General features: G+C 39.2%; 2 protein-coding genes across 2 annotated transcripts; one reads left to right on the plus strand and one right to left on the minus strand.

Moving 5' to 3' along the window:
• Positions 1–1484: 1484 nt before the first annotated feature.
• On the plus strand, positions 1485–3975 carry LOC117963490 (large ribosomal subunit protein eL32). The gene is made up of 4 exons (XM_034903735.2): positions 1485–1608; positions 2651–2751; positions 2902–3083; positions 3795–3975. The coding sequence occupies exons 2-4, from the start codon at positions 2656–2658 to the stop codon at positions 3922–3924; spliced, it is 408 nt and encodes a 135-aa protein (XP_034759626.1). The 5' UTR covers positions 1485–1608; positions 2651–2655; the 3' UTR covers positions 3925–3975.
• Positions 3976–5362: 1387 nt separating this feature from the next.
• LOC117411771 (cullin-associated NEDD8-dissociated protein 1-like) lies at positions 5363–18063 on the minus strand. The gene is made up of 15 exons (XM_034019518.3): positions 17836–18063; positions 15705–15848; positions 15314–15468; positions 14871–14994; positions 14140–14396; positions 13565–13670; positions 12688–12836; positions 11866–12158; positions 11123–11264; positions 9251–10756; positions 8769–8864; positions 8501–8670; positions 7439–7603; positions 6984–7091; positions 5363–6272 (listed from the first exon to the last, which is right to left on the minus strand). The coding sequence occupies exons 1-15, from the start codon at positions 17901–17903 to the stop codon at positions 6042–6044; spliced, it is 3714 nt and encodes a 1237-aa protein (XP_033875409.2). The 5' UTR covers positions 17904–18063; the 3' UTR covers positions 5363–6041.
• Positions 18064–18123: the final 60 nt, after the last annotated feature.

Raw genomic sequence — 18123 nt, forward strand, 5'->3', positions numbered from 1 at the left:
TTGTGAAGCCATGGAGATCCATGGCTTCACAAGAAAGAAAAGCAAACGCGAAGGGATCAAATGGTTTGGTATTTCGCGTGGGACTGTACATTTCCTGGGTGTCCAACTGCTGCCGGTAACTGTGATCCTGGGTACATGCTTCCATAAGAAGACCTTTGGTTACAGGAAAATATAGAACAGGCATGTTTCAGCGTATTCCAAAACAGTCAGTTATATCGTGATTTGTGAATCATCATGAGATATTTGAAATTTGAATAAAATATTGTTTCAAGTGATATGAATCACACTTTAAACTGAACTACCTTACTAAGTGTGAAATTACTGCAAGGCTGTGCTAGTCTAAAGCAAAGGCACACAGAATGCTGCTGAGCAACAGGGTGTACAAACTGTTTTTATATTCGACTGGGGGCCATTCTTGCAGAATTTCAGCCCAATAAGGGACGGTAGCTTCTCCAAATAAAATGCTGACGAACATAAGAAAGAACAATACTAAATCTATGTATTAAAGGAAATAATTGCCTGGAAGGAAAGTGATAACATTCTCAAATCACTTGTGTTATTTTACAGTATATAGTCGGCATGGTAATAAGACTCCCACTGCATTGCAGTTTGATACATTCCATGATCTATTAGTGATTAATTAGTTCAGGTCTGTCCAAATAATGTAACAGTAAAGTCTGTAATGGCTCATTTCACACAAGCACTTTACAAGGAATACAATATGATCATTTAAAATGAAATAATAATAATAATAACTTCCTCATTTATTTTGACGTGTCCTGCTTCCAGACATGGAATTGAAATGCACACAAACACCGTACAAATTCTACATACCTCAACAATGGGTTACTTTCCATAACCAACTTGAAGAGTTTCGTCAAAAGAAATAATACTTCTGCTCTGTATTGATCTCACTTCCTGTCCCAACCACATGATTTAACTCGTTCGGCTCGAGCGAGTTGCAATGTTTTACCCCCTCCTCTGCTAAAGTGGAAGCGAGTCCATAACTAAATCAAAGCTGCAATCTTGGTAATGATTAACATGTTTTGTCAACCGATTTCTGCTGAAATACAGAACAAGTTGTCACGGCCTACCAGATACCAATGTTTCATACAAACACAACATTCCCCAAATCCTCCCACATCTTACAGTTTTACCAAAGCGATTGTAGCTGAGACAGTAGCTTGTGTTTGTAAAACGTAAAAGCCACACACTCAGTACAATAAGCTAGTATGTACTACTTGTGTTATTATTTCAACGAATATGTTATTGCCCACCCTATCCACGAGATGGAGCTCGCGTAGATTTAGGTTCACCTAGGTCCTGGAAGATTTACGTAGTCGTAAACAATGAAATATTAAAATAACACAAACTTGAACAAACAAAACGTATTCACATTGATTATGTTTATATATTATATTTAATTACAATGTATTTAGTTTATTTTTAATCCTTGGTTGTTTTTTTGTATTTATTTATTGATAAACAAATTGTGTTTGCCGCTTTTTGGTTTTTAGCTCCCTTGCAGCCCCTTTATTACTTCCCAGCAGCCTCTTCTCTCTCTCTTCCTCCGTGCTGTCTCAATAGAAGGCAGATACCTTCTAGCCGGTGAGTGAGAAAAATCCTTAAACATCCTTAAAACAGAAGGATATATCTGTACTTCTATTAAGCATTTTCTGTTTTAAACACCCAGACACCATATTATTGCGTGTTATTCATAGTTTAATGTTAACTTTATTCGATTAACTGTGTTAAATAAAATGGTGACGTGATACCCTGTTTACAGATCTGTACGCCTTCATGTGTGTTAATTCATAATGTAATTACAACCCATGTCAACGTTTTAAACATACGCTTCTTGTACAGTGCTACTGCAGTAATCATTTTAGGTTTTAGAGATTTTGGGGGTCTTTATATATATATATATATGTTTTTTTTAAGTCTCTCGGAACTAGGCCTCGGTACTGTGGATAATCGCTGCCTGTTCAGAGAAGATAATATACTTGCATGACAAATTTTACAGACGTGTCTTCATTAACGGCATGTTTAACATTTAACAATATAGTTTGTAGCTTGCTGATACCAGGAAGCTTTTTAAATGGCATTTGTGGAAATGCACCATATTGAACACGTGGGTTTAAGTGTTTGCTTTCATTCTGTGAAGTTTTGTGTTCTATAAGAAATGTTCATGGTTATGATGTCACTGAAACGTGGTTCTTATTAAAGCCGCTGAAAGTGCAACTAAATGCTTTGCTGAGCACCTTGCATGCGACTTGTCAAAACGAATAGATTAGTTAAGGAACCAGCTCATCGTATTACTGTGCACTGTTATTCATTGTCAGTTTACCACGTTACTCATTTGTCTTCTGTGAAGAATTGAAAACCTGCTGATGGTGTGTTTACATTTCTTAAAGGGAGTGGGGGGGGGGTTAGATACTGTATATCCCTTGAATCATGCCTTGTCATTTTGTGCCAAGTAGGCATGCTCTTAGTAGTATTTTATAGGGGTAGAATGATACAGCTTAAGCAGCCCAAGCATGGCTAACTTGTCATTTGTTGCTGCAGCATTTGTTTGAAACCTATATATTGATTCTTTCAACTGTGGTCTTTTTCAGCCTTGTAAAAGATAACATTTTTTTTTCATTTGTAGGCACCATGGTAAACCTCAGGCCTCTCATCAAGCCGAGGATCGTCAAGAAACGGACCAAGAAGTTCATCCGCCATCAGTCTGATCGATATGTCAAGGTCAAGGTAAGGCACAAGTGGACTTTTCTTGGTTTAAGTACAGACTGTTGCTTCCTTCTAAAAAAATGTCTGCTAGTGAATAGCATATGTCTTGGTTTTGTTTCTCTTACCATTGTTCCTGATTTGTTTCTATTTTTTTTAATCTTTTTGTTTTAGAAAAACTGGCGTAAACCCAGAGGTATTGACAACAGAGTGCGCAGGAGGTTCAAGGGCCAGATTCTGATGCCAAACATCGGTTATGGAAGCAACAAGAAGACAAAGCACATGCTCCCGACTGGATTCAGAAAGTTTTTGGTACACAACATCAAGGAACTTGAGGTCCTCATGATGAGCAACAAGTAAGCTTTACTAATACCTAAAGTCTTTAAGAAGCACTCATATAAAACGTACATTCCTCTAGGATTATCTAAATCAGTTTTTTAATGTAAAGGGATTTAGTAACTGTCAAGTCCTTTTTTTGTTTTATCTCTTATTCTGCCTGGAGAGTCTCTAGTTTTTGGGACTACTATACCTGGGTAGTGTAGTTCAGAGCTAGGCAATTACAATTAAGGTACGATGGAAGATTACAGCAACAAAAGATGTGAACAGTAGGTCTTGCATCTTTGCTTACCTCCTTGGATCATAGCTGGCGAGGTCTGCCATACCCCCTCAGCTTCAGATACCAGAGGGAGAGCACAGCAGAGGACATACCCATTCCATCTGTAGCTCACTTTATAGCTACCAGGTGGAAGATAATCTGCAACAAAGCACTGTTAATTAAAATAACCTGGTAAGTAATATATATGCAGAAAATTTGTGGCGCCATAGGGAAGTTTGTTTTAGAATGTACATGTTTTTCAGGTGTTAAATGATTAATTTATACTTGGATCTATCAGTTGTCAAATGTTGTGCACATGAAGGCTCGTTCTCATTAATGTATAGTGCATCATGCACTCTATCTAGGAGGGACGCTCGTGATGGCTTTTTTGAATTCTTCTCCTTGGAGCCATAGGGGAGACAAGTAGCATAAGAGTCTGACATGAACTTATTATTTTTTTTTACTTTCTTAGAACCCACTGTGCAGAGATTGCCCACAATGTCTCCTCTAAGAACCGAAAGATCATTGTTGAGAGAGCCGCGCAACTGGCCATCAAGGTCACCAATCCAAACGCAAGACTACGCAGTGAAGAGAATGAATAAACTGTGTTGCTTGAACCTTATCTGTTGAAATAAAAAAAAATTAAAAACCCAGCCATTCATATGACTTAATTTTATTTTATTTTATTTATTTATTTATTTTTTTAAAGTTGTGTGTGCTTTTTCTTTGTTAGTCTCTGGCTAGAGAACACCCCTCGGGGAAGCGAGTTAAGTGTTCTCTAAGATGGAGTTGACCACCAGACCACTCTAGATTATCCATACATGTACAGGAGCAATATTAATGGTGAACGCCAAATTGCTCTGACACTTGTGTCTGATTCAGGTCCCCCCCCCCCCCCCCCCAAAGGCTCGAACCATTTCCAACTTTTTGTAGCAAGAGAAACGGACGTGTTTTGTAGTTTGTTTATATGCCATTTTGTAGTGATGAGCTGCACTTGTGGAAATCAATACAAAATGAGGCAGTGATAATAAATGACAGTGCTTCTGGAAAGATTGAATAATCCAATCCATGTGCCTCAAGACATTCGTGATGACAAGTCACAGTTGAAGATTGAATGAAACGTCTGAATTTAAGTGAGTTATCAGGTTACAAAACAGTACTGTGTCAGCCATTGGTGACAAAAAGGTGTTATTAGCAAAGTTCCTGTTCCTTTAGGCGGAGCATTTACAATAGGAAAAATCTTTAAGGTTGTTCTCTTAGGAGGTGTTCCTATATGCGGAGACTACTGTAATGGACTTAGTTTCCCAGGCATATTTGAATATTGGTTAATCACTGGGGTATTGCATAAAATTGAAGGTTACATTTCTAGAGGATTATCTGGTATGTACAAGAAAGAAGAAATCAGCTAGTTTGGCACTATTAATCTTTGATCTAAATGGTGTAAATCGGGGTCTGAAACCAGCTATGTGGAACCATCTGAAACCAAATGTATCCGATAACCAGACTTCATCTGTTTTTTGAGACACATTCTGGTTTCTATGGAGACATCCATAACCCCTGTGACCTCATCCAACTTTCATTTAATTGAATGTACTGATAAATGTTTCATTTTGCACATTAATAATAAACAGGTTCTGATTTCATAGTTAAACCCAACAAAGTCTTATTTCACCCCAAACTGATTTCTTAATACCAGGGTTAAAACTGATTTCACCCGCCAAACAAAAGAAAAAAAAAATGTAGTAACCAAAGATCTATGATAAGCTTTGTAACAAGTGTATTGAAAACAATTGTCATACCAACAAACCTTGAATAAAGGATTACCTGAACTTAAAAAACACATTTTCTTTTCAAACGTGATGCAACAACAATTGCCTTAATTCAGCCTTCCCTTAATCTTAAAGTAGCTTTTCAGTGTGTACATAGAGGTCACTACAGCAGATGATTGATCTGTAGGAGCCACACAGGCCACCCTGATTTGATACAGTAAGCATATGTAGTAAACAATGATTCTTCTAGCTTTCAAGTATGATACACACGGGCAGTTGGACGATGTTTATTGTTCCTCACACATGCAGAAATATATATTTAGTTACATCGCATTCATGTAGCAACATTCCACACAAACTAAAGAAAAAAAACCAAAGCTCTCTACCTTGAAACAGCAGAAAACAGGTCTGCCTGCTTTTACATTGTAAGGCTGTATTATAGTATTATTAATATTGTGTATACAATTGAAATTTGGCATATTGGTATACATATTAGGAGCTAAACCTTTATGTAACAAATGCATGTAACATTTATTTCTTTCCAATAAATATAAATATTATAAAAATGATAATACTTTTAATTCCAACTTTAGCCTATGAATTCGCTGAGTTACAATTAATTTCTGTATAGATTCATTTAAAAGTATTCATTTCCTCAGCCATGCAATATTAGCACATTTCCCTGCAACTCTTGAATTTCACAGACTTGGGAATACATACAAGATATGCGCAATACAAGCAGAGTTGCATAAAAGTCATATCATCTTTAAATATCTGGCACAATATTCTTAGAGGTGTTTTATTATATTACCCTTTGTTTACAGAATTACAATATACCATTAAAACATCAAACTGGTTAAGTTGATCACTTCTCATTTGAAAACGGTGCCTTAATGCTAGACGGTTTCAAACCACAGCATTCTCGATTTGGTAACAGGGACAGACTAATTTTAGCTGGTGTCCATTGTTTCCGTGGCGGCGGTGGAGGAGATGGTGTCCTTCTGAATGCTTTCAAAGATGGAAGCCATTTCGCTGTTGGCTCTGATCTGGGAGGTGAAGTCTGACATGACAGAACTCTTCTGTGCCTCTGCAATGGTGAGCAGGGCTGCTACAGCCCGCATGGCCGAGCGTTTCAGCTCATCCTGCTTCTCAAACTCCTGCTTCACCGAGCCAGCCTTCACCTGCAACGCAACACAGCTGGGCCTTACAGGGGCTCTTTATGGCATCCTGGCATTTATTCTGTAATATAGAAAAGCTGCATCTCCCTCTTGCAAGCCAGTAGATCTTCAAGACTAGGTGGCCTTTCAGCTTTTTTCAGGGTTAATGCAAGTGTTTTTAATGTCCAACCATGCCTTGTATTTAATTACTTTGCAAAACAGTAAGAAACCATATATGTTTATCATTATAAATCTGAACCACTTTTCTACAGTAAACTGCATTTACCAGTTTTTTATACTGTTTGAACATTTATTTTTACCATAGGCTTTCTGCATGCAACAAGTAAAACTGTACAGGGGATAGATACATCAAGTAATTTGGGACAAGCCAGCAATTATTAATTGATGTAACCATTGGGACTTGTTTGATTTAGAATGGCATGCAAGTTTGTATTGTTTGTTTGCTTGTAATGTAAATTGTAGTATTATATTTTTATAACAGGCCCTATTCATAAAACTTTGTTTTACTGTGATGAATATTCTGTTATGGACTATTTGTAGTCCATTCAAATCATGTCACATTGTGACCTTTCATAAACCCTGCCTCCCAATTACTCTGCATTTATATCGACAGGGAGTAGGTGGGTCTGGTAGAGTTGAAAGGCCACATTGTCACATGATTTGAAGCCCAAAGCAAGTTCAAAGCCAGGTAAATAGAAACACTGAACATCCTACCTTTGTGGTGCAGGTTGCTCTAAGTGGTTCCACCAGTCGGTCCAGTCTTTGCATGACAGCATTGGGGCACATGGCAGACAAGCGAGCCAGCATAATGAATGTCAGCATCTAAACAAGAGAAAGAGGTCCAGATCCGATGAAGGTCATGGATACTGTATCATGGTCTTGTAATGTGTAACATTCTAAACATACCATTACAGTTTATTACTACTGCATACAATGCAAAAACAACCACTTACCTTGTAACATAGCCATTACAAGGACAATGCGACAAATACATTGTATGGTCTGCCATGCAGGAATTTCATTAGAAATGCACAGTAATATAAGAATTTGAAAGGGGAATTGATGTTCAGATTTTGTGCACGTTTCTGTTGGGTATATGTGTAAAATGCAGTACAGTATACAGAGATGCACCTCATTAGATATAAAGTAGGTGTTTTGCTGCGTTATACCCTGATATCATAGTGATCTTTCAACCCATCTTCCACATGGTTCAGGTATTCGAAGATATCCAGCCGATCCAGACAGCTATCCAGGAGGGTGTACATGCACTCAAAGGCAGCTTTTCTCACATCCAGGCCATCGTCCACTGTGTGTCTGAAAGGGCCCATTTCCACCTAGAAACAGTGTCACAGTCACCAAATGGGTTTTCATTCAAAACACTAAACTTGTTCCCAGCAATGTAGTACATTGGTGCCAAATGCACTTTCCTTTCACGAGATGGCAGACTTACAGGTTTCTGTTTTTTTTTTCATTGCCAGTTAAAGAGTGAGTAGCAGGATTCAGAAAAATACAGCATTACACGACCCCACCTGTTGCAACAACTGTTTAAATAACATACCCACAATTCTTCTTTTCATTGTTAACATCCTGACAACGTTTTACACTTAGAACTTTCAAGTCAGTTTCAAAGCTCTTTTAAAAATGTCCGCTCTCAGACATTTTGAAAAGAGCTTTAAAGTTATAAGTGTAAAATGTTGTCAGGATGTTAACGAAAAGAAAAATGACAGGTACGTTATTTAAATAGTTGTAGCAACACATGGGGACATATAACGCTCTATTTTTCAGAACCCCACTACTTACTCTTTAAGCAAACTGTTTTTTTATGCAATCAGCAAGATCCAGGAATTTTATTCAATCTAGCTTTCATTTATCATTACACATGTTAGCAAATGGAGCACTAATGGGTATACTATGATTCTGTCATTCTTTTGTTGGGTTTGAAGCCATGCAAAATTCCAAAATGAGATCCAGTAAAAAAAATATATGTAGCATTGAAAACCTTAACATAAGAGCATAAGAAACTTTAGAAACAAGAGGAGACCATGTGGCCCATCAAAACTTGTTTGATTCCTAGTAGCTGACTGATCTCCAAATTAGGTCTTAAAGGACCCAACAATATGACCTGGTAACCCATGAAGTGTGTCCTACATAGTTGTGCTTCATGCAGTGTTGTTTTTACAGAATTGATTTGCATGATGCATCTGTGTGGGCTCTCACCATGCTGTACATACCTCCCGAATGAGATCCTTTCTGATTTTGGTTTCGTTGTAGAGATGGGGAAGCACACTGTCCAAATGGTCTCGGATTAAGGAAGGCTTGTTGTGAGCGGCAGAGTTAAACATCACCAAGGCCACACGTCTGACATTCAGATCAGGGTCTTGTAATGTCTTCAGGAAATCCCCTTGAGAAAATGAATGTGAAAATCACATTGCTCTATGTTAAGCCTCCTCATCAGGACTGTATTGAACAAGTACTGCACATGAGTTCAAGAAGACTTACCTATGCATCCCTTTAAAAGTGCATCTATTGGCAGAAGCTGGTCTGTAATAGTAAACTTTATTGCAGTGACTACTGTGCTCCGGGTATATGGTGAACCTGGAATATAAAAGATGCTACTTTTATAAAACTGGACACAATCCAAACTCAACATAGTGTTTATCAAGTTCAGTGGGTGATGGATTACCATACAAGGATGCTAAACTAAATATGAGTGCTGCATATGCTACCCTTGTATTTCTTTACCACATATACAGCACCTCTGCTTAATTTAATATCCCTGTATAGTAATTGATACAGTCGGCATCAAATAAATAAACTTGATGAGCAGAGTTAAGAATACTTTTTGGCTCCTTTGTCATGGAAAAAAAAAAAAACTCACTTGATTTATTGGTGACATGAACTGAATTCTGTTAGCAAAATCATTACATCTGTCATGACCAGATAGTTGATTAGCCATAGCGTTCATTTTTCACTATTATTACCTGAAGTCAGCTGTTTCTTTAGCCTGGGTAGTAACTGGGCAGGATTTACAAGGGTGAGTTTTCCCAGACACTCTGCCACCACATTGCGTGTCCCCTCCTCCGAACACTCGCAGTGCTTGAACAGCAAGGTCCAGATGTCCTCCACATAAGGCTTCAAGGCCTCCGCAGAAGAAGAGCTGATGACCTCTTTTAAGGAGTGAAGAAGCAGGTACTGTCTCTTTGGTTGACTTCCAATCTCATTTAGCATGAAGGGAAGGTATTCGTTCAGGTTCCCCACACAAATGTTACCTAAAGCGTAAGATGCAGCCGATTTTACTTCTTCGTTTGGGGAAGAAAATGCCTCAAGGATGACTTTTTTTAGCTCTTTCTGTCCACAAAGGTTCATAGTACGTCCTACCTCAGCCAGACAAAGGAAAGCCAGTATTCTCACCGAGTCAGACGACTTTGTGTTCTTAACATCTTGAATGAAGTCAATGACCATATTTATTGCTTCCTTCGGACAGGTTGAAGAAAGAGCTGCCACACACTTCGCCACAGAGTAGTAGGACTGTCTGTGCATAATGGTAGATCCAACAGACTTTTGGGAGCCATAGAAAGGACCTGTTAGATGTTTCAGAAGCTCATTGAAACCCATGTTAGCTGCTTTGGTTACAACCAAAGCTTGGAAGAAATCTAGAATGGCATTCATTGCTCCTCCCTGTAGTAATGGGGAATGAACCAAATTAAAGACTTCAGGCAAAGCAGACCCACTGATCTTGGACAAAGAGGAAGGACAGACCTTTGTCAAGCAGCTGAGAAGCATTATAGCCACTTGTGAAATATGCATATCATTTTCCCCAATCAAAGACGGAAGCTCACTAAGAACAGATTCAATCATGGCGGGCTTGAGGCAGTCGCTATAGTTCTTAATTATGATGTCCAAAGCAATTAAAGTCATTAGTTTTAAGGCACGGTGATTCTTTCTTAAGAAAGAGGCCAATATGGGTACCCCTTCAGCCAGAACTGGCCTAAGATCTATTTTCAGAGAGGAACCTGCAATCAAAGTTAGTGTCTTTACAGTTGTCAGTCTTGTGATTTCATTTTTGAGTCTTTCAAGAAATATCTTTAGAGTAGGCTGCAGGTCTCCACCCAGTTGGTCGCCAAGGTTGCAGATAATCTGACCCATGCAGGAGATGGCTCGTTCCTTAACCTCTTGGTCTATATCTGCAGCTTTGAGTCTCTTCAAAGTGCTTGAAAATAAATCTTTCACGTATGGCTTTGAGTCAAAGGAGGAGGGCTTTTCCAGTGGTCGAATGACCTTCACAAGCTGCTGGGTTACCAGTAGAGCCTCTGAAGTGATCTTGTAGAAGGGGTCCCCAATGCAGGCCACCACAGGGGGCAGGATCACCTTGACGTGAGGATGCAAAGCTTCAGGAGGGTGGTTACAAAGAATGACAGTCAAGAAGGACAGGCTGTCAATCTTCATGTTCGAGGAACTAGACTTGTCAGTTAGAGAATACACAATGCCTAAGAAAATGAACAAAAAGTTGTAAGCCAACAGTTTTTTTTCCAACTTGATGTCAGAGTTACCCTAGAAGATAGAGAGCTGTCCTACACTAGTACATTCTTCTTTAAAATGTATTTTCATTTGTGCTGTGCTACTGCTTTCATCTAAATAATCTTTTTTTGTTGCATAAAACATCAGTTATTTTTTAAGGGCTATAGCTTTAAAGGCTAAAATCAAAACAGTAGACTCTGGTCAGACATTAGAATTGTATCAAACAAGTATTAAAAATGAAACTTCTTGTTGAAATTAGTGCATCATTTTATAATCTTATGATTGAGTGTTTAAGGTTCTGGATGAACTACTCACTGTACATGCCTTGAATTTACCTGGTATTAAGGCTGGTATATGATCTGCCAGAGCTCCTGGTAGCACGTTTGCCAGCTCTGTGAGAAGACATAAGCAGCCTTGTCTAGATTTAATACTTTTCTCCTTCAGCTGTTTGTGTAAGGCTTTCACAACATTTGGAACCTGTAAAAATGAATCGTCACTTTCAAAATAATAAAAGTTCAGTGTCAGAGTTGATATGGAACACAGGAAATTTCATTGAGACATAAGCGGTTGTGGTGTTGGGTCCCAGTGGGACTGAGCCTGCCTGTCAATGTCCTTGGGTATTGTAGCCGCACAAACAAGCATCTGTAAAAGTGTTTTCCCTAATGTTTTTCGATTATTTTGTCTCAAAGTCTAATGACATCTAGGATTGGCTTTGGACAATATGCTGTCATATCACTAGTCAGAACTTTGATGGAAGGCCTCCAATGAACAGCAGGTGCTGCATGAAGTCGTGTTGGTTGCTCAGTAGGAGACACTCATCAAGTTCTCCAGCATGGTGTTAGGGGCCACTTATCTATGTTCAGAAAAGATAATACAAGGTCCTTCTTACTTGGGGAACTTTATGAAGAAGGGCAGGGATGATAACGCTGGTGTACTGGTAAAATTCCTGGGCTATGGTCTGGCTACATTTCTCATTGGCCCATCCAACCACGACAATGAAAAGTTGCATCTCAGTGGATCTATCAAGTTCTAAATAAACCCCACCCTCTGCAGTACTCAACATGCAAACTCTACTGACCTGGCCCTTGAGCATTGTAAGAGAGGAGTCTTCCTTCCCCATGATGTCTGATGACTGCAGCCAGCCCTGCATGGGTCGTGTTTGTTTCAACAGGGCCATGTAAGCCAGGAAGATATCTGCCTTGACGTTCTCTTCTCGTTCCTTGAACCTGGCGATGAGGGCGGGCGACACTGTCTTGTAGAAGTCCTGCAGCATGTCGTGCCGCGTGCTCATCACGGCCTCCAGGCACTTCACTGAGGACCGCCGGACCTTCCAGCTCATGTCGTCATCATCACTGTACTCGTCACCTGTCTCTAAAGTGGGAAATAAGGCTTATTATTGTGTCTAAAATGTAGGGATTCAGTTGTGTTGCATAAACATCTACATTTCCCAATCTATATTGATTTGACATTACATATTTGGGACACTGGACATTTCCTAACCTAATAGTAAGCCCTACAATATCCTCTTCAATAACTTTACTGTTTCAGAGAAATTGAGTTGATGTATTTTAGCAGCATCCAGAAAATGTAGGTTGCCTTGCAGGTGCATGTCATTCTGAGAACATAAGTTTCATGCATCAAGAAATCACTCCTCCGAGCAGTATTTTTGGTACCCTGTCAGAATAAGTCTCTCTTATTGCACCTATATCTTGTCAGATTGTACTTCAATCGTGTAAAAAAAAAAGTAAACTTGCTCAAATGCTTCCAATTTGTATTGATGCAATCCTAAATGTTTTAATGGAATTATTTTGTCATCAACCTCTGAACCAAAAATATAGTTTCAATGTGAATAAAAGAAAAACATGTTCAAAACTGGTGTTCTAATGTGATCACAATTCACCTTCGTCTTCCTCATCCCCACTTTCTGTGTCCATCGCATTGTCGTCGTCCTCCTCGTCATTGTCGTAGTTGTAATTGGGGTCGTAGGTGATGTACTTGAGGCACAGTCCAATCACAGTAGGGATATGGGGAGACATTTCCTTTGGGCACCTTTGATTAAACAAACATCAATCTCCAATGAGATCTGCAGTTAGCTGACAGGTACAGTAGGTTTGATTCTCAAATGAGCGACAGAAGGCCAGTAAGGTTATGTGTCTCTATGCTTTTTTTACTTCCTCCCCCCAATTTGGAAGATTCATTGCTGTACTCAACACAGCTCTTTCCTTTTCTTCCCCTTTAGCTTGTGTGGATCAATACTTGCAACGTGTTTAATACTGTGTAGCACTGCACTACCATTGACTTACGTGAAATCCCTATGGTGACAAATAATATGTCTCCTTTCAATTCTTCTTGTTCAAACTAACATAGCAACACTAAGACCATCTGGTCTACATAAAATCCTAAATGGTATAAAGTTAACACAAGTCACGACTTCAAACTGAGCACAGAGATTAGGATGACAGGACAGAAATGGAAGCTGGAAGAGTATAAGTAAGTTTAGAACAGAAGTTAGGAAGCACTTTATTAGTTATAAATGCAAGGAATAGCCTCCCACTAGGGACATTAAAAAACAATTTAATTCTGTATTGTCAAATGAGATTCCCATAATAGGGTAAAAAATGATGTGATGTGACAAGCGTTGATGGGCCAAACATTCTTTTCTCATTCCCAAACTTTCCTTATGTTCCTATGTTCTCATTAAGTAACACTTTATATAATACACAACATATGTAAACTTGCTTCTAATTAGGGTGACTATTATTGATTATGCATCCTACCTTCGAACAAATGACTCAAACGCCTGGAAGCAGTATTCTCTGAGTTCATCGTCCTCCACATTACAGAACTTCACCAGCACTGGAATGATCTTCTCCAGGTGCTCTCCTAATACACAGGCAGTCAGAAACAATACAACATATTCATGCTTATTCCTGATGCTGCCCCCTGTGAGGGATAGCTTATGACACTGACCACTTATAAGGCTTTATCAATTATAGGGTTGCGATATCTGGAATCATTTTGGCATTAATGAGCCACAGCTAAAAAACCTTCCTTGTACTGAGAGGTATTCTTTAAATTGGTTTTATATTTGGCAATGGGCAACAAGATTTTACCTACTTGCAGTCTGTTTTAGTAGCATGTTGTTTTAAAATGTAAGTTGCTAAAATCATTTTATGAGCCTCATGCCAATTCTAACAAATGATAAACTTACCGGAAAATGTGCACCTCAGCAACACGCAGTATATTTTTATGAACATTTTCCTTCTCAGAGGAATGCAGTATACCTGCTCCTTCAAGCAAGACAAAAGCAAAGCTCCGAAATGATCAAGAAGTTTGCAAGGTGCATTCTTACCAACTCTGTGTCCAGCCTGCCTGCTGATGGCCGCCAAACACTGGATGTAGGTGCGGGTTGTGGAGGTGGACTCGTTCCTGGAGAGCTCTGTGAGGAGGTGCTTCATCAGCTCTGTGAAGATCGCTGCGCTGCAGCTGGGCACCAGGTGACTGAGGGCGATGATGGCCCTCTTCCTCACTGCTAGCCTGGGGCTGGTGAGCTGGGGCAGCAGGCAGCTCAGTATGGGCGAGTGGAAGGAGATCAGAGTACTGCCTAACCTAAAGGGAGCAGGTTTGTGCCAAGACATGATAGCAGGATTAATTCACTGAGAAGCAACATATTTTTTTTGTCCTGTGTCCTATAGGTAGGGTTAGCTGGTGAGGAGGTTAATTCACTAACCTCTCAGGCCTTTCACCTCTGGAAGCCTAGGTTTGAATCCAACTTATGTTCAAGGGCAAGTGAAATGTGTCTGGGGGTTTAGTCAAGCCGCCAAATTAGAAAAAAAACACTAATTTGGCACAATCACCGGCCTCTGCTTGAGAGATTAATTGGCAAAGAACTGTTAGACTGACAGATTGACTGATAGAATACATGATAGTCATAAGACCACACCTCTGTGAGGGACAATTGAAATGGCTTGTACAGTAATATAATTGTGTGATGAAAATATACAGACCCACTGTACTGCACTCTACCATGCTCCCTTCCCATGAAGTCAAGCCTAGCTCCTCTCCTGTGGAGTCCCTGCCTACCTGCTCAGCATGTCGGAGAGGATATCCAAAGCCTCCAGCTGCACTGACACATCCTCCTGCTTGCTGATGGCTCCAGTCAGCTGGGCTGTGATTTTCTTGCACACATTCGCGGTCAGAGCCGACCCTGCAGTGTAAAAGCCTTGATTATTAAGGCTGGCTAACACATATAGCAGGGTTTTCCTCTATGAGGCTATTTCATATTTCATATAACCCACAACACTACATGGGACCCATACAAAAAATACTACATTATTGTTCTATCCAAATGATTATGGCATTCAGAGTATCACATTCATCACACAGAAGTAGAGACAGTTTTTGGATGGTACTGTAGTACAATACTCTATCACAGAAACTGAGGTTTCATTCAGAAATCCGGTCACATGTAGAATACGTCTGGTTAATGACAAGGCATGAGCATAGGACAGCAGGCCAGTTCTTACCAGTGGAGGCTGGAGGAAGCTCTGCGATTACTGTTTTCAGGCCCATACTGGAACTGTCCCTCAGCTGCTCCTTGTCTGACAGCATGTTTGTACACAGCGTGTCCACGATGGTCTCAACCTGGTACTCCTTCACCTTGCCTACCAGTGGGCCCAGACTAGAGAGACAAAAGAGCACATCACACTGAAGAACTAATGTGAGTCAGAATTTAACAAATTGTAGCCATTTTTTATCCCAAAGTCCCTGTTAGAAAGATCTTGGGCACTGACAGACACTACAGTAAGCATATAAATACATATTGCTTTACTCGTATACCTTATGAGAGAAATGGATTATCCCCAACCCTGAATTAGTGGAAATACAAGACAGTGTAGTGCATTGTGGTCCACTCACCATTTGACAGCCAGGTTCTGTACCTCTCCATTCTTGTCTTCCAATAGTTTCAGCAGCATTGTGACCACCTTGTTCTCACTGTCTTCATCCAGCTTTATAGAGTCCTTCTGCAACTCTGCCATCAAATCATTGGTGGCCATAAACCTGCAAATTGAAGAACCAAGTTACTGGAGCACTATTAAGTTTAGATAAACACTTTGACATGAACTCAGGCCATTAGACTACCCTTTAAACCTTATTCAATCACAAAGGACGCTCTCTGATTGGTGAGTTATATGTCACGTATATTGAGCATACCCCCGGAACTGCTTTCAGTGGCTTGTTCATCTGCTGCAGTAGAACTATGTCACTCCACAAACCTAACAAACACTTAATGGCTTCACTACATTTCATGGTTATTTAGAATCAGTGCCTCATGTGTTTGAATTGAATTGCTAGGCTGCCGATACAGTCTGACACAACACTATATATTTGAAAGAGGTCCTTGGTTTCTTCTCATCATTCACATTCTGGGATACAGGATAGATAATCCCACTTTACCACAGAGGGCCACATTTTCAAAGCGTTTACTCCAGTTTTTAATGAATTCCTATTTTTTGAACGAGGTAAAACACCTGTTAATTTTACAAAGCTAGAACCAAATAACTAAATGATATAAAACAAGTTCTATTCAGCACGCTCATCGTGTCTGACTCTCATTTTGTAGCATTAACATCTCCTTTCAAAAATAGAAGCGAATAAAAAAATGGAGGGAGCACTTTGAGAATATGGCCCATAGTTTCCTGTGGGCTGCATATTTTAAAGCAAGTGCAAAGACCAAGGTGGAATAAAATTGTAACAGTATAAAACTAGCATGAAACTTCCCAAAATGATAATTAAAATGCTCCTCCCTGTAACACATTAGTGGTACTTGTATACCTTTACAATTGTTTTATTTTTAGCAGAGCATTTTCCTTTGTACAGTACTTTTTTGTGACAGGAAAAACGGCTTCACAAAAATGAACAGCGACCCCTGACAATGCTGTAATGCGAATGAGAGGTTATTATATATTTTTAGTTCTGTCAATAAGGTCCTGGACTGTGTCACTGCAGCTACTATGGCAATAGAGTGAACATTTAGGAAATAACTAAATACATTTCCTTTGCCAGAACAGCAACTGTGATATAATGTACTCACAGCAGTTTTTGACTCTCTTTGAGGCTAGTCAATATTAGGAATCATTTATAATATTTGGGGAATGCATCCAGGAAAGTATACATTCATGTAACTACTAGACCCTATTATTAGTTGTACCAAACACAAAATGTTAGAGTTGTCTGAAAATTATTTTATACAACAAAATACTTACAGACCCTGCAGTATACCACAATCATGCTCAGTTTTACACAAAAATATACTACTTGTTATGTGTTCATTACATTCTGTCCCAGTTTTGACTTCTGTTTGCTCTACTTTATCAGAAACCAGACCTTGTTGACAGTTTGGTTTGTTTAGATTCTCCAAAGATCGTAAGCGCTCACGCTATACTGCTACATCACTCCGTGAGCCAAATAATCATACTCTTAGCAGGCTTAACATTACATCTTCAAGCTGTGTTACAGCTATAGAAACAGAACCGAATCCCCTGTTGTTTTCTGCTAAATCTTTGTAGTCTTTTGTTTCTGTAGTAGTCTGACATCATTTTACATTTAACACTCACAGAGTTGACATTTTCCACATTCCAGAGTTTAGAAGGTAAATAAACGTATTTAATCTGAACACATTACTTTTAAAAAGGTATGCTGCACATCATTCAGATTTAAAAGACATAAGTGAAATGGAGCTTTACGTCCATAACGTTAAGGAGAGTTAATGTTCTTAGAGAGTTAGCGAGTTTGTTTTCCATCGTGTACGACAGTTGTACAGTACAGTAAAAATATGTAAAAGGCTATTCCAATTGTTGTTTTTTAGTACTGGAATATTAAAACGGTTTAATAAGATATATAAACTCCTGTCATGCTGCATAGCTATCGTACATTGGGGTGCTTAATGTTCCACACTCATTTCTATATTATCTCATGCTGATATAAAGACACCCCAGAGTTATTATTGAACTATGCAAACTAATGCAATTGTAAGCAGCCCTCTTACCTAAAATCTTTGTCAGTGGATGTCATTTTCTCCAGCAGGTTGGAGATATGATAGGACATACTGGCCATCTTTTGATTGTAAAAGCGTTATTATTTTGCAAATGCAAATGTCTTCGAAATGACGAATTGAGCTGAGGTTTCTGTTTACATGGAGAATATGGCGAGAGAGGGCAAGAGTGACGTTTTCAGGGTTAGAACTCACTGGAAAACCTGATACTGTGTACTGGACTGTGATATAAATAGACACAAAAAGTAAAATTAACTTTTTGAGAGTGCCAGCTAGTGGAAT

The sequence above is a fragment of the Acipenser ruthenus genome, chromosome 16, assembly GCF_902713425.1.
Source record: "Acipenser ruthenus chromosome 16, fAciRut3.2 maternal haplotype, whole genome shotgun sequence".
Lineage (NCBI taxonomy): Eukaryota > Metazoa > Chordata > Actinopteri > Acipenseriformes > Acipenseridae > Acipenser > Acipenser ruthenus.